This window comes from Dendrobates tinctorius, unplaced genomic scaffold, assembly GCF_039654945.1.
Source record: "Dendrobates tinctorius isolate UK_male_01 unplaced genomic scaffold, ASM3965494v1 ptg000203l, whole genome shotgun sequence".
Classification (NCBI taxonomy): domain Eukaryota; kingdom Metazoa; phylum Chordata; class Amphibia; order Anura; family Dendrobatidae; genus Dendrobates; species Dendrobates tinctorius.
The window spans coordinates 24,287,086-24,300,917 of NW_027361870.1; the positions used below are offsets into that span (position 1 = coordinate 24,287,086).

The 13,832-nt window shown below is 37.9% G+C and overlaps 1 protein-coding gene across 8 annotated transcripts in view; it reads left to right on the top strand.

Moving 5' to 3' along the window:
• CCDC88A (coiled-coil domain containing 88A) overlaps positions 1-13,832 on the top strand; it is a 276,380-nt gene that overhangs the window by 177,533 nt on the left and 85,015 nt on the right. For all 8 annotated transcript variants that reach the window (XM_073553887.1, XM_073553894.1, XM_073553893.1 and 5 more), the window contains 4 exons: positions 3,296-3,377; positions 7,613-7,771; positions 10,285-10,431; positions 13,219-13,363. In XM_073553887.1, the coding sequence (XP_073409988.1) occupies positions 3,296-3,377; positions 7,613-7,771; positions 10,285-10,431; positions 13,219-13,363 (533 nt within the window). The remainder of the gene's footprint in view (positions 1-3,295; positions 3,378-7,612; positions 7,772-10,284; positions 10,432-13,218; positions 13,364-13,832) is intronic.

The following is a 13,832-nucleotide window of genomic DNA, read 5'->3' on the forward strand; positions in this document are numbered from 1 at the left end:
TGCTGCCCCCTCATAGGGAATAATGCTATATAGATATATAGATATAGAGTTAGATAGAAATAGATAGAAAGATAGATGTAGAAATAGATAGATATAGAGATAGATAGTAGATAATGGATAGAAAGTAGATAATGGATAGATATAGATAGAAAGATTCATAGAGATAGATATAAAGATAGATATAGAAAGAAATATAGATAGATAGATCGATAGGTAGATAGATATAGAGATAGATAGAAAATAGATAATGGATAGATAGATAGATATAGAGATAGATAGCTATAGATAGAAAGATATAGAGATAGATAGATATATAGATAGAGAAAGATAATAGATAGAGATAGATAATAGATAGAGATATACAGATATAATAATTATAATAATAATAATAATAATAATAATATAGACATATATAGATAGATATAGAGATAAATATATATAGATGGCTATAAATAAAAATAGATATAGAGATATATAGAGATAGATATAGAGATAATAGATATAGAGATAGATAGATATAGAGACAGATAGATATAGAAAGATAGATATAGAGATAATAGCTAAATATAGAGATATGTATAGAGATAGATAGATATAGAGTTAGAAAGATAGATATAGAGAGATATAGAGATAGATAGAGATAGCTAGATAGATGGATAGATAGATATAGATAATAGAGATAATAGATAGATAGATATAGAGATAGATATAGAGATAGATGGATAGATCAATAGATAGATAGATAAAGAGAGAGATAGAGATTGATAGATAATGAGATATAGAGATAGATATAGAGATATAGTGTTAGATAGAAAGATATAGAGATAGATAGATATAGAGATAGATATGGATATAGAGATAACAGATATAGAGATAGATAGATAGATATAGAGATAGATAGATATAGAGATAATATATAGATAGATATAGAGATAATATATAGATAGCTATAGAGAGAGAGATATAGAGATAGATATAGAGAGAAACAGATATATAGAGATAGATATAGAGATAGATAGATATAGAGATAATAGATATAGAGATAGATAGATATAGATATAAAGATAGATAGAGATAGAGAGAGCGGTAGATAGAGAGAGAGAGATAGATACAGAGATCGATAAATAGAGAGATAGATATAGATAGAGATAGATAGATAAAGATAGATAATAAATATAGAGATAACAGATAGATATAGAGATAGAGTAAGATAGAAAGATATAGAGATAGGTAGATATAGATAATAGAGATAGCTAGATAGACATAATAGATAGATATAGATAGATATAGATAGAAAGATAGATATAGAGATAGATGTAGAGATAGAAAGATAGATATAGAGATAGAGCGATAGATAGACATAGATATAGATAATAGATAGAGATAAATAGATAGATAGATATAGAGATAGAAAGATAGATAGATATACAGAGAGATCGATATAGAGATAGAGATAAATAGATAGATAGATATAGAGAGAAATAGATATAGATATAGAGATAATAGATATATATAGAGATAGATAGATATAGATATAGAGAGATAGATACAGAGAAAAGATATAGAGATAAATAGATAAAGATAGATAGATATAGAGAGATAGATATAGAGATAGATAGAGATATATAGATAGATAGCTATAGAGATATAGAGATAGATATAGAGAGAAATAGAGATAGATATAGAGATAGATAGAGATAGATATATAGATATAAAGATAGATATAGAGATAGAGCGATAGATAGCGAGAGATATAGATATAGAGATAGATAGATACAGAGAAAAGATATAGAGATAGATAACGGATAGATAAATAGATAGATAGGTATAGAGATAGATAGATATAGATATTAGATAGAGATATATATAGATAAAGATAGATAGATATAGATGGTAGCTAGATAGATAATAAATATAGAGATAATAGATATAGAGATAGATAAAGATAGATATAGAGATAGATAGATAGACATAATAGATAGATATAGAGATATATATAGAAAGATATAGAGATAGATATAGAGATAGATGTAGAGATAGAAAGATAGATATAAAGATAGAGCGATAGAGATAGATATAGATAATAGATAGAGATAGATATAGAGATAGATATAGATAATAGATAGAGATAGAAAGATAGATATAAGAGAGATAGAGAGAGAGATATATTGAGAAATAGAGATAGATCGATAGATAGAGAGAGACAGATAGAGAGAGCGAGAGAGATATAAAAAAAAAACCAAAACACAATACTCACCTCTCCTCCTCGCTCCCACGCTGATCCCGGCTTCTGTGTCTGGAGCTGCCCCCTCTGCCAGACACACAGCGGGTGCGCGATGTAGTGACGTCATCGCGCACCGGCTGTGAGTCAGGAGCAGAGAGGACTGAGGGCGGCGCCGGCCCTGATGCAGAGCAGCTTACTGGGCTGGGGGCGGGGCCTCTGGGGGTGGAGACCTGAAATGATACTCACTGCTTCGCAGTGAATATTCATTTCTCTTTAGCAGCGGGGACAGGGGCTCCTGCCTCCTGACACCCGCTGCTGCTCCGCTGGCAGGGGCCCCCATAGCAGCTGCATGGTGTGCGACACACCACTGGCTGGGGGCCCCTGGAGCAGCGGGGGCCCTAGGCAACTGCTGGCCCTGTATGCCTGCAGGTGCCAGGGCCCACCAGATGCCAGGGCCCACCGGAGGATTCTCCGGTTCCCCGGTGGGCCAGTCCGACGCTGTTCACCATTCACCCACCTAGCAAATATATATCACTTATTCCATATCAGGGTTTATCTAATGCATTTCTCTTAGTTGATGTATATTATTTGATACTTTCAGTATGTGTTCTCGGTATTACAGCCATGTGTGCCGTTCTCTGTTTTACCCTGCGTTTCAGAGAAAACATAATTTGAAATTGGCGACCAACAACTGTACATCTTGGATATCTGGTCCTTAGCAGGGTCCTGGAGGCCCCACCGTGCTCTTCTAAACTGATAGGTCTCTCCCTATATGTGTGTAGAGAGAAATACCTGTCAATCTAGGGGAGCGTGGTGGGCAGAAGCATCTGCAAATCAGCTTTGGACTAGTTATCCCAGGTTCATAGTCCTCGATTTTCTTTTCAGAGTATGTTTTCTCTAAAAAACCACAGCCAGTCTGATTTATGCTTCCTGTGGTTCGGGCAGCATGAATCTCCCGCCAAGTTCCCTTTTAAGTCTGTGAGCGTACAGCCCTGACACAGTGTGAACTATATCAAGTAAATATGATGAACGAAAATCTAAATTTGTTTGTTTTGCCTAATTTATTTAAAGGGAAGAAAAGACTGAACAATTCCTGGATAGTAAGCAAGAGGTTGCACAACTGGAAGCCGAGGTCAAAAGACTGCAGCAAGAGGTCAGGATTTGGATGCATTTGTAAATCTATTCATTAATATAATGGGGGGTCAAATTTATCTAAACTGTTCAATCACTATGCCCCTCATGCTGCGTGTGGATGGCAGGGTTGTGCCAGCAAGCCACTCTGATATAAATGTATGGATAGAAGGGAAAATGTCACGATGTGACAGTACCCAAACGGGTGGTTGGTCAGCGGACGGCGCAGCACACACAACGGGATGGTATTGGGGAGAGGAAGGGCCTACTGATAGGGAAATTAGGGATGGTCACAACCTGAGCTCAAACCTGAGCCTGTCCCTGCACTCCTCTAACGCCCTAAGTGGGTCCTTCCCCCCCCCCTTCACTGCTGTCAGGATACCTCGTCCCTCACTGTCACCTCACATTGCCCTGGATAGTGCACTAGTCGGCAAGGAGCACTAGCCTCACCACTGCAGATACTGTAGTAACCACAGGGGACAGTGACAAACACGAAAGAGGACAAGGAAAAAACACAACACTTAGCTGCCAGACACCGCTGCCAAGCTCCACACCACGGATGACACCGAAGGTGGACTCCAAACTCCAGAAACAGCAGACACCAGAAAGCTGCCACTGCTGCTGATGCATCAAGTGACCTTTTAAAGGATGGTGGGAGTGGTCACCACCCACATCAGCTGACCCAGCAGCACTGTAGTTACACCAGATTGCCAGCGGGGAAAAACTGACATCAACCCCCGATGGTCCTGAAAGGAAAAAAACTGAGTGGAACCAAAGCTACCACGAATCCAAAAATGGATCGTGACAGAAGTGATCTTAGAGAGGTTGTCTCATGAGAGTTCTGGTAGAAGTCCGATTAGAAGGTGAATGGAGACGTGGCTGCACCGTTCTGAATAGAGCCAAGGACCTTTGCTCAGCTCTATTTGGAACTCCCAGAACAATGAATGTAGAGACCTGGCACATGCTCAGCACCTTTACATTCACTGCTTGTTTGATGCCAGTTGGAACCTGGGATCAAGGAACCCCAGTTTCAGAGATGGCTGAGGTTACCAGAAGTGGGAACTACATCTATCAAAAATGTGTGCATTATTCCAAGAATATGTCTAAAAAAAAGACTCATGAGACAACCCCTTTTTTTTGCTCAGGGTGATATAGAGCTTATGTATGACTCTTAAGTGACTGACATTTTTATACGGATTTCAGCAAATATTCTGTACTAAAATCCGAGTAAAATACGTGCCCCATTGTTTTCAGTGGAAATCTGTGCAATATGAAAGTTGATTTTGTTCCATAAATGGATTTGAAATGTGCGTTGTAAAAAAAAATAATTGCAGACTCTGTGGAGAAACTATGTGGAGACCAAGGTCCGTGGGGATTTACACACAGATTAGCCTTATTGAATTGGGTAATCCATGTGCAAATCTGAGGCAAACATCCTAAAATCAGCCTGTAAAATCTGTGCCCTAAGAAGAAAATCTGAACGTGTTTAATTATTTTTGAAGACCAGAGCAGATTACAGTATATATATAAGGGGATCGACCGTAACAGGTAATCGGAGCACTGACTATTTTGCTACTGAGGGTTACAAAATGAAGACAAAGATTATATAATGATGTAAAAAGAAACAATAGTGTAGGAAAAAATGAAAACAAATCCTAATTTGATAAAATCTCCCTCCTATTAGGTAATGAGGACACTGCTGTGAGGTTGAGAACATAGTAATGGTTACCCGCTTTCTTTAAGTCATTAGTTGGCAAGGCCACAAGATGAAAGAAATAGAGCAAAAACCTGAGGCTGCAACTGAAAATCACTTTGTTACGTTACCTGGGCTCTTAATTAGAATTAAATTATCCTATAGGGAATTATAGCACTGTGCAAAACTTTTAGGACTTAGAGGAAAAACTGCTGCCAGTAAGAATGCTTTAAAAAGAAAATAGAAGTTTCAATAGTTTATTTTTATCAATTAACCAAATGCAAAGTTAATGAACAAAAGAGAAATCTACTTCAAATTAATATTTGGTGTGATAACCCTTTGTCTTCAAAACAGTAACAAAGCATCAGTTCTTCTAGATACACTTGCACACAGTTTTGGAAAGAGCTCGTCAGGGAAGTTGTTCCAAACATTTTGGAGAACTCACCACAAATCTTCTGTGGATAATGTAGTCTTGTACAAATTATTCTGTCTCTTCATGTAATCCCACACAGACTGGATGATGTTGAGATCATGGCTCTGTTTGGGCCACATCATCATTGCCAGGGCTTTCTAAATGCTGAAGATAGTGGTTAATGACATTGCTTGTATGCTTGGCAATGGGCGAAGGCAAAGGGCGGTCACATCAAATATTGATTTAGTTTTTAAATTTTGCTCATTCACTTTCAACTAATAAAACTTCTATTTTTGAAAGCATTTTTACTTTTCAGTATTTTTTCCACACTTGCCTAAAACTTTAGCACAGTACTGTATATTGTGAGTATAATGCTACATAACGAAATGGAAAACCCTGTATCAGATATTCCACAAGTTACACTTGTGAATATGGTTGTTTCAGAAAAAAAAAATAATACATTTTCAGTTTTTCTCTTCTCATAAAGTAGTACTCTAGCAATATGTTTTGCACATGCAATGCTAGCCCACCAACCTCTTATTACAGATAGCTGTGTCATATGATTCCCAGCCTGCCTAACAGTATATGCTCTCATGTGTGCAACTACAGGGTGACATAATCACCTATCACAATTCTCCAGCAGCTTTACGACCCCTTGCCTTACCGCCAAACTCCACCCTCCTTTTCACTCTGTATGTCCCCCAAGAAGCTGAAGCTATCATTTCATATAAGAGAGCAGTGATCCAATTGTTGATGCTGTACAATGATTAGCCGCAGTTGTTGTAACACTCCCTTCATTCACTGTCTATAGTATACTATCAGTGAGTGTAGTGTGCAGAATCCCCAGTGTTACTTATGAGATACAGCTCTAGGATTTCTCCCCTGCCTCCTGCTTGTAAAAGCTGCCAGGAAAAAAACTATCAAAAGAAAGAGACAAGAGAGATGGACTGAAGCTGCGTCATATGGGATACATGGAAATTCTGTAGTGTGTCACATAGGATACACTTTAGTTTCTGCAATGTGAGTCGGGAAACAGCAGTTCTATATCACTGATCTATCACTGCTGCCATTAAATAGGTGTCTGAACAGAGTAAGTGACCATGACACTCTTGTCTACTGCAAAGCCAAGTACAATACTGGAAATGTAATATACATTAGGGGGAGCCATATCAGAGTTGAAGAAGAAATTGTGGCAGACAATCCAGAAACTATGGACTGACTGGCGGCACGATACAACCACCGATCGGTAAATGACTGTTTACACAAGCAGATAAAGTAAATAATGGGCAGTGAGCGATCTATACTAGGCTTCTTTGGTTCTCAGCAGCCCAAGTCCTGCTTATACAGGACGATGCACCATCAAGAAGGATGATCTTTTGCACCACTCAAAAGATCATTTCACCGGGTGAAAGAGCATTTTGCTCATTGATTGGGTCATTGCATGGCAGTCCTTTTAAACTACAAAATTATCATGAAACGAGTGGCTTCGCAACACTTGTTCAACATTATTTTGCAGTTTAAGACAGAAAGAGACAAAACATGCACAAGGGACTATATTATGTTCTAATAGCCTATCCTGCAGTCTATTGACAAAAAAATTTACTGAAGTGCTTCTTAAAAGAAAGTGAGGTTACTAAAATTTTGGCCTGCGATATTGCACACAAACTGTTAATCTATATTTGTATTATATTAAAGGCTTTAGGCTACAAATCTGTAGTCCCTCTAGGTGAACAGAACTTGTGAGCCCTCCTGCACACTGTGAGGATTCCCCTTTACAGGTGCTGGGGGCAGGCGGCCATGTTGAACACAAGTTTGCGATTTGCACACCTGCGGTCCTATTCTGACTAGACTGTGTCTGGCCTCACTTAGTACACTAGCATTGAGTGAGACTGCGCCCATCTAGTCGGCACATGACTGCATGAATGCAAATCACATACGTTCATTCACTCTTCCAGTGCCGGCATTGCAGAATTTTCATCGCGTGCAGCAAAATGTGAGGATTCACAAGTCTGCAGTCACATAGAGTGACTGCAGACATGTAGCCTAAGGCCGGATAACCCTTTTAAGGATTTTCCTGTTTTTTTGTCCGTAATGTATAAAGGGGTTAAACAGTAAGGAAATTAGATCTTGATATTTATATCTCATTCAATAGAACATGAAACTTCTGACTGATGCTAGATCCGCTCGACTGTACAGAGATGAGCTGGATGCACTCAGGGAAAAGGCAATCCGAGTTGACAAGCTTGAAAGTGAAGTGAGCCGATTCAAAGAGCGGCTACATGACATTGAGTTTTACAAGGCCAGGGTGGAGGTAAGTGTGTCATAAATTCAATCAATTCTTGGTCCATTTTCTACCCCTTGGTTAGTAAACCTCACAATTAAATATTCACTCATTGTAGAGAAAAAAAGGTTTATAATTCTAGATTTGATCTGGCAAAAATGAAGAACACCATATATCTGCAATATATAAAAAATAGCAAAGTTTAGACTAGCAAATACTGGTCACTATTGCAGTATTACAAAGAAATCCACTGCTCCTTTACTTGTAAAGTATTGCCAATATCTGTTTAATCCCAAAACTGGTTTACTAATACTATCTGTTCTCAATGTGACAAATACAGATGAATTAAGTCCTGATTCCATTGTATTCGGGTTCAGGAACTTAGAAACGCTCCTCCTCCCATCAAAGTTTTCATCCTATTACTATATTGCAATCATCAGATTATATATCACGGTGTACTTACAACTGCTCATTTTGCTTTTCTACCCGACTAATTTTTCTGTTTTCTCCACTCTACGAATAAATAGGAAGTCTCTTGTCCCTGCATGTATCATTCCCCTCTTCAACTCCTCACCCAGCTGCTCCCGCCTCACCCTGCCAGGGTTGACTCATGAATCATGCAGGGAAAATTGACCTCTTGTTTCTACATAGAGCTTAGGAAGATTCAGCCAGTCAGTTTTTAATCATGTGATGTTATAGACCTAATGGAAAACAGAAGAATTAGCTGAGTAGAAAGGTTTATAGACCTAATGGAAAACAGAAGAATTAGCTGAGTAGAAAGGTATAATGAGCAATTGTATGTACACATCGCTGTATAATATGATAATTACAATATATTAAGAGGATAAAACTTTGATCGGAGGAGGAGGAGGAATACTTCTTTAATGGCTGGACTAAAATATATGTGTGGATTATTAGTTAAAATGTATTTTGCTTTGTTGATTTTTATTACAAAATTACTCATTTGTAAACAAAAACCATCCCAGCAATCCACTGATCTCTGCAGGTCAGACTCACTGATAGGTGAGCAACTGTAATCACTAGGTTAAACCACATGTGGACAAATATTTCCCTGCAGTAAGTATTACACGCTAGCCATTCAAATGAATAGCCAACCATTCACCACATGGATGGATGGATGGGGTTTTTCGGCAAGGGCTTCTTTTTGTGAGAAGCTTTGACTCGTAGAATGAGACAATAACGTGCATATACTCTGACCAGGCATATGGAATGGGGGTTGTCTTGTAAAGACTGGTGGGACCCATGCTAGTTACTTTGAATGATATAGCTGTAGTTACAGTATTGAATTACAAATATAAAAATTGAAAGTCACAAACTTAAGAAATTAGCGACTCTGTTCCATTGCCAAAAGCAAATTCTCTTTCAAACATATTGGTTTTAGGAATTTTGCTACATAGCATGCCTTGCCTTGCGTCCGGTTAGTAGTTTAAACGGAAGCTATCATTAGAAAAACATTTTTTGTGATAAATGTATTTTATTATTTTTGGCAATGTGTTTCTTTTTCTTTACATATTGCAATTTGTATTAAAAAGAAAAATCTTGCAATTTTCACATTGGCCACTGGGGGTTTATGAGATTCATAAATACTATTGTTTAAGGAAACAACACATGCACATAGTCACAATGGTCAGACTCCCAACACTATCATTTGTATTGAAATGTTTAATGATTGTGTGCAAATGTCATTGTGAAGGGATTAGGAGCAGGGTCTTCTGTGACTTAATGAGCTGTGTATAGTGGTGTTACCTGTCATTGTAATCTTGCCTCTGATAATATGAAGCCTTGCTGAAAACTCTTCCCGAAAGAACAGGAAGTTTCAATCTAAAAAAGTTCCAGGTGGCCCGTGTGGGACTTGCAATATTGCTAATTTAGTATTTTTGATTCAGATTGTGATAAGTACGGTAAAAAAAAAATAAGACATTGCCAATATTTTTTGTTTTCTTAAATACATGTATCAAAAAACATTTAAACAATAGATTTTTTTTTCTTATGATTGCTTTCTCTAAATATGACATAATTTTTAAAAAGCTTTGTCATATGCCAGTCACGTGACAATGTTAGACATGTTCATATTTTGTTAAAGTAATTCCATGTCTGTCTCCATGGATCAGTGATGATTGGCTGGATAGATCTGGAAATGTTTCACTCTTGATTACATTAGGGGATTTTTCATGAATGATGGCCATATACCTTACAGAATCTTATTTTGCCAACATCTTCCTTATCTTTCTTCCATCATCTGCAATTGGAGGGGGAGTCAAGATACCCCCATACACATAAGATGGAAGATTATATCGGTGGCTATTAATTTGAAAGGCTGCCACATGTTACTTCACTAATAGTACAGCAGAGAATTGCCACATATTTCCCTGCCACCAAATGGGTTCCAGAAACCAGACCCCAAGTGTTCTGGAATGGCTTAATTACTAAAAGGGTAGACCTCATAAGACAACCCTTCATATGATTCGTGTATTATTGCCATTGTGTCACTAGAAGAAATGTATCTTTTGGGGACATTTTAGGAACTAAAAGAAGACAATCAAGTACTTCTGGAAACAAAGAACATGTTAGAAGACCAGTTGGAAGGAGCTCGAGGACGCTCAGATAAACTACACGAGCTGGAGAAAGAGAATATACAAATGAAAGCCAGATTCCATGATTTGGAAATGGTAAGAAGCCAGATTATTACTATTGATTAGAGATGTGACTCTTGGATAGATTTTTCACAATCATTTCTTGATGTAGAAACGATACATTAAGAGCATCGAGCTGGATTTATAGCAGGTGACTTATATATAATATATAAATGCGGCTCTGTTATCTACACTGTTACCTTGCAGTATCGGGGCCGAGATGCCAAGGACAACATCCACATGGAGTTTGCATTTTCTTCTCATGTTTATGTGGGTTTCCTTCGATTACATATTTTCCCCAAAACTCAGCACACTAAAAACGTATTCGGGAGGAAATTGGTTCTAGTATGTGCTGTGATACGCAATGAATTTGGTATCCCCACTGGCTAAACACACCAGAGTGAATATTGTCATGCCATTGGTGCAATGTAAGGCTGGTTTCACATTTGCGGATCGAGGAGCTGCGGAGGGATGCGGACTTCCTCCGGTCAGCTCTGCCTATTTCCACATTTGGCCTGCATACCCTATCTTTAGCATTTGGTATGCAGGTCGTGCGGATGTATGCAGATGCCTCTGCATGCGTCGTTCTGGCGATGCGGCTACTTGCGTTGAACGCAGCGTGTTGGAATTTGTTTTTTTCTCTGCATCGTCAAAACGATGCATGCGGAGCCATCTGCATACGTCCGCACGGCCTGCGTACCCAATATTAAAGATAGGCACGCAGGCCGCATGCCGACGGAGGCAGAGCTGACCGGAGGAGGTACTGCAATGGGCTGACCTTCACGTAGGAAGTCTGCATCCCTCTGCAGCTCCTCTATATGCTAGTGTGAAACTAGCCTAAGCAATGTAAATAAATGTGGAAACAGTAGAGAGTTGGTTAGTATGATTCTACTGTATCAATGACCAGCAAACAAGAGACCTAAGTAACCTTTATTTAGAAAGTAAAAGGATTCCCCGCACAATACTGAGATATGGGGGAATCCGGTTACCCGGATACTCACTTAATGGTGTGAGGAAAATCTTGAGGTCAGAAGTGTCTCCCGATGTCAAGGATGTTCCACACTGTTTAGAATCCTTTAATTTACTGATTCAGCTCCCTTTTAACAGGCACCGGCACAGAGCCTGTTTTTCACCTGCCGCATCTGGGATCATTTACATTTTAAGTGTACTAGCGCCAGTTTGTCAATTATTATTTTAACATTTATTTAGATTCTTCTCATTTATAGCAGAGATTTCCATTTCTGGTTCCTTTTTGGGATGACAAAAACGTAAACAAAATGATCCAGAACTGAATCCGAGTTTTACATTTTTTTATTTAATTTTTCTTAGCCAGAGCAAAAATATAGTCTGCACGACTTTATTAACCAACTAGAAAAGTGAATAGCAACTGGATCTGGTTTGGTTTTTTTTTTAAATTTTGAAGTCTATGGGAAATGAATCTTAACTGTTCTTCTGTTAATGAATCGTGTTTTTAGCACTATAGATGCCCAAAACACTATAGGTGTTCAGAGCAACCTTTAGTAAAATCAGACCTGTTACAAACAGAACATAAACGGATGGCAAATGGAAACCATATTTTGCATAGTTTTTTTGCTCCTTTTGTATTGGATACAGTTTTTTTTTCTTTTTTTAAGTATTGAGTCCATTACACACAGACAACAGCTGGACATGTGAATAGAAGCTTGGGGGACAAAAAGTATAAATCTGTGTGGTCAACAAAAAAAGATTTTCAAGCCGTGGGGTTGATGAGCTTGATGCAGTTTTTCAATTTTTTTTCTAGGAAGGGTTCATCAGATTCTTTTTGCCCTTCCCATTTTGTATCTGATTAAGGCCGGGATCACACATGTGAGGAATACGGCTGAGTCTCGCATGTTAATACCCGGCTCTGCCACCGACACTTGGATCAGAGTGTGCGGCCGCATAGCAATACATGGAGCCGCACGTTCCACTCCTGAGTGCCGGTGGCAGTGCCGGGTATTAACATGCGAGACTCAGCCGTATTCCTCACATGTGTGATCCCGGCCTTAGAGAGAGATCATTCTGCTTTTAGGGCAGATCTTTTTGCTGAATGCTATAGAATGAGGTCATGATATGTATAAAATTATAAAATTTACCACCTTGATCACATGCTGTGTTAATTTTGGCTATATATGGTAAGTAATGTGTCTCCTGAATATGTTTGAGCCTCATCTATATTTGTTGAATAGTAAATTACTGTATGTAATATTTTATTTTTTTAATGCTCATAGTCTTTTTTTATAGTTTTGATGTTTTCATCAACAGCATTAAATGTGCCACAACTGCTCAAAATGCAGAAGTTATTATCAAGTGGTGACTGTGATATATGAAGAATGACAATGTGAATATTCACTAAATGCATACATAACATTTTGGGTACATGAAAACTGGTGTTTATTGCTGTGGATTGATGAGCAAATGCTTAGAATTACTAATGGTGAAATCCACAGTGAAAATCCACAGCAAAAATTGATGTGCTGTGGTTTTAATTTCTGCAGCGCCAGTCAATTTACAGGAAATATTTTGTATTCAAAAAGTGGATTAGATTAGTTCACAGGTCATCATCACTCTTATTGTATTGTGGTTATGCACTGTGCGCCCTGTCACCCCCATGTTATATTATGCTTTGTCAGTTTTGCCTAAATACATTTTGTATCATTGGGTAAATAATAAAGGATGTAACTCTTTCTTTTTTTATCCTGTAGAAGAATATGTAAAAATGATAGTATAAACATTTTATCCATAGTGACACAAAAACATTGTACATATTTTCTCTTGTGTAAAAACAATTTTATGTGTTTTTAGGAACGAGACTTGGATAGAAAGAGGATTGAGGAGCTTATGGAGGAAAACATGTCTTTGGAAATGGCTCAAAAACAAAGCATGGATGAATCCCTACATCTTGGCTGGGAACTGGAACAGCTGTCCAAAACCAGCGATATCCCAGAAAGTAAGAGGCCAGTCTCCATAATATTGCATTATTCCACCAATGTTCATAGGGTCCATCAGCTTCTTCCAGCACTCTCTTCTCATGTATTGCAGGGTCATGATATTTGTAGAGATATTTGATGGTTGGCGCTTACGAGGACAGGTTCCACTAGAACTGAACTTCTTATCTCTAGTGAATAAAATATTATGGATTGGCCAGCTGTCATTCATTTCTGCAGTGGAATATTTTCATAACCTAGGGCTAGAGGATTGATTATGTGTGTGTGTGTGTGTATATATATATATATATATATATATATATATATATATATATATATATATATATATGTCAGCCACACTTGATAAAGTAAACACCCTTAGGTCCGCTATACACATTAGAGACCCATTTTCCAAAGATGCTGATTTTCTCGCAACCAGGGGAGAAAAGATTATCCAACTTGTTGTATTCTAATGCATGACTCTTTTGTGCT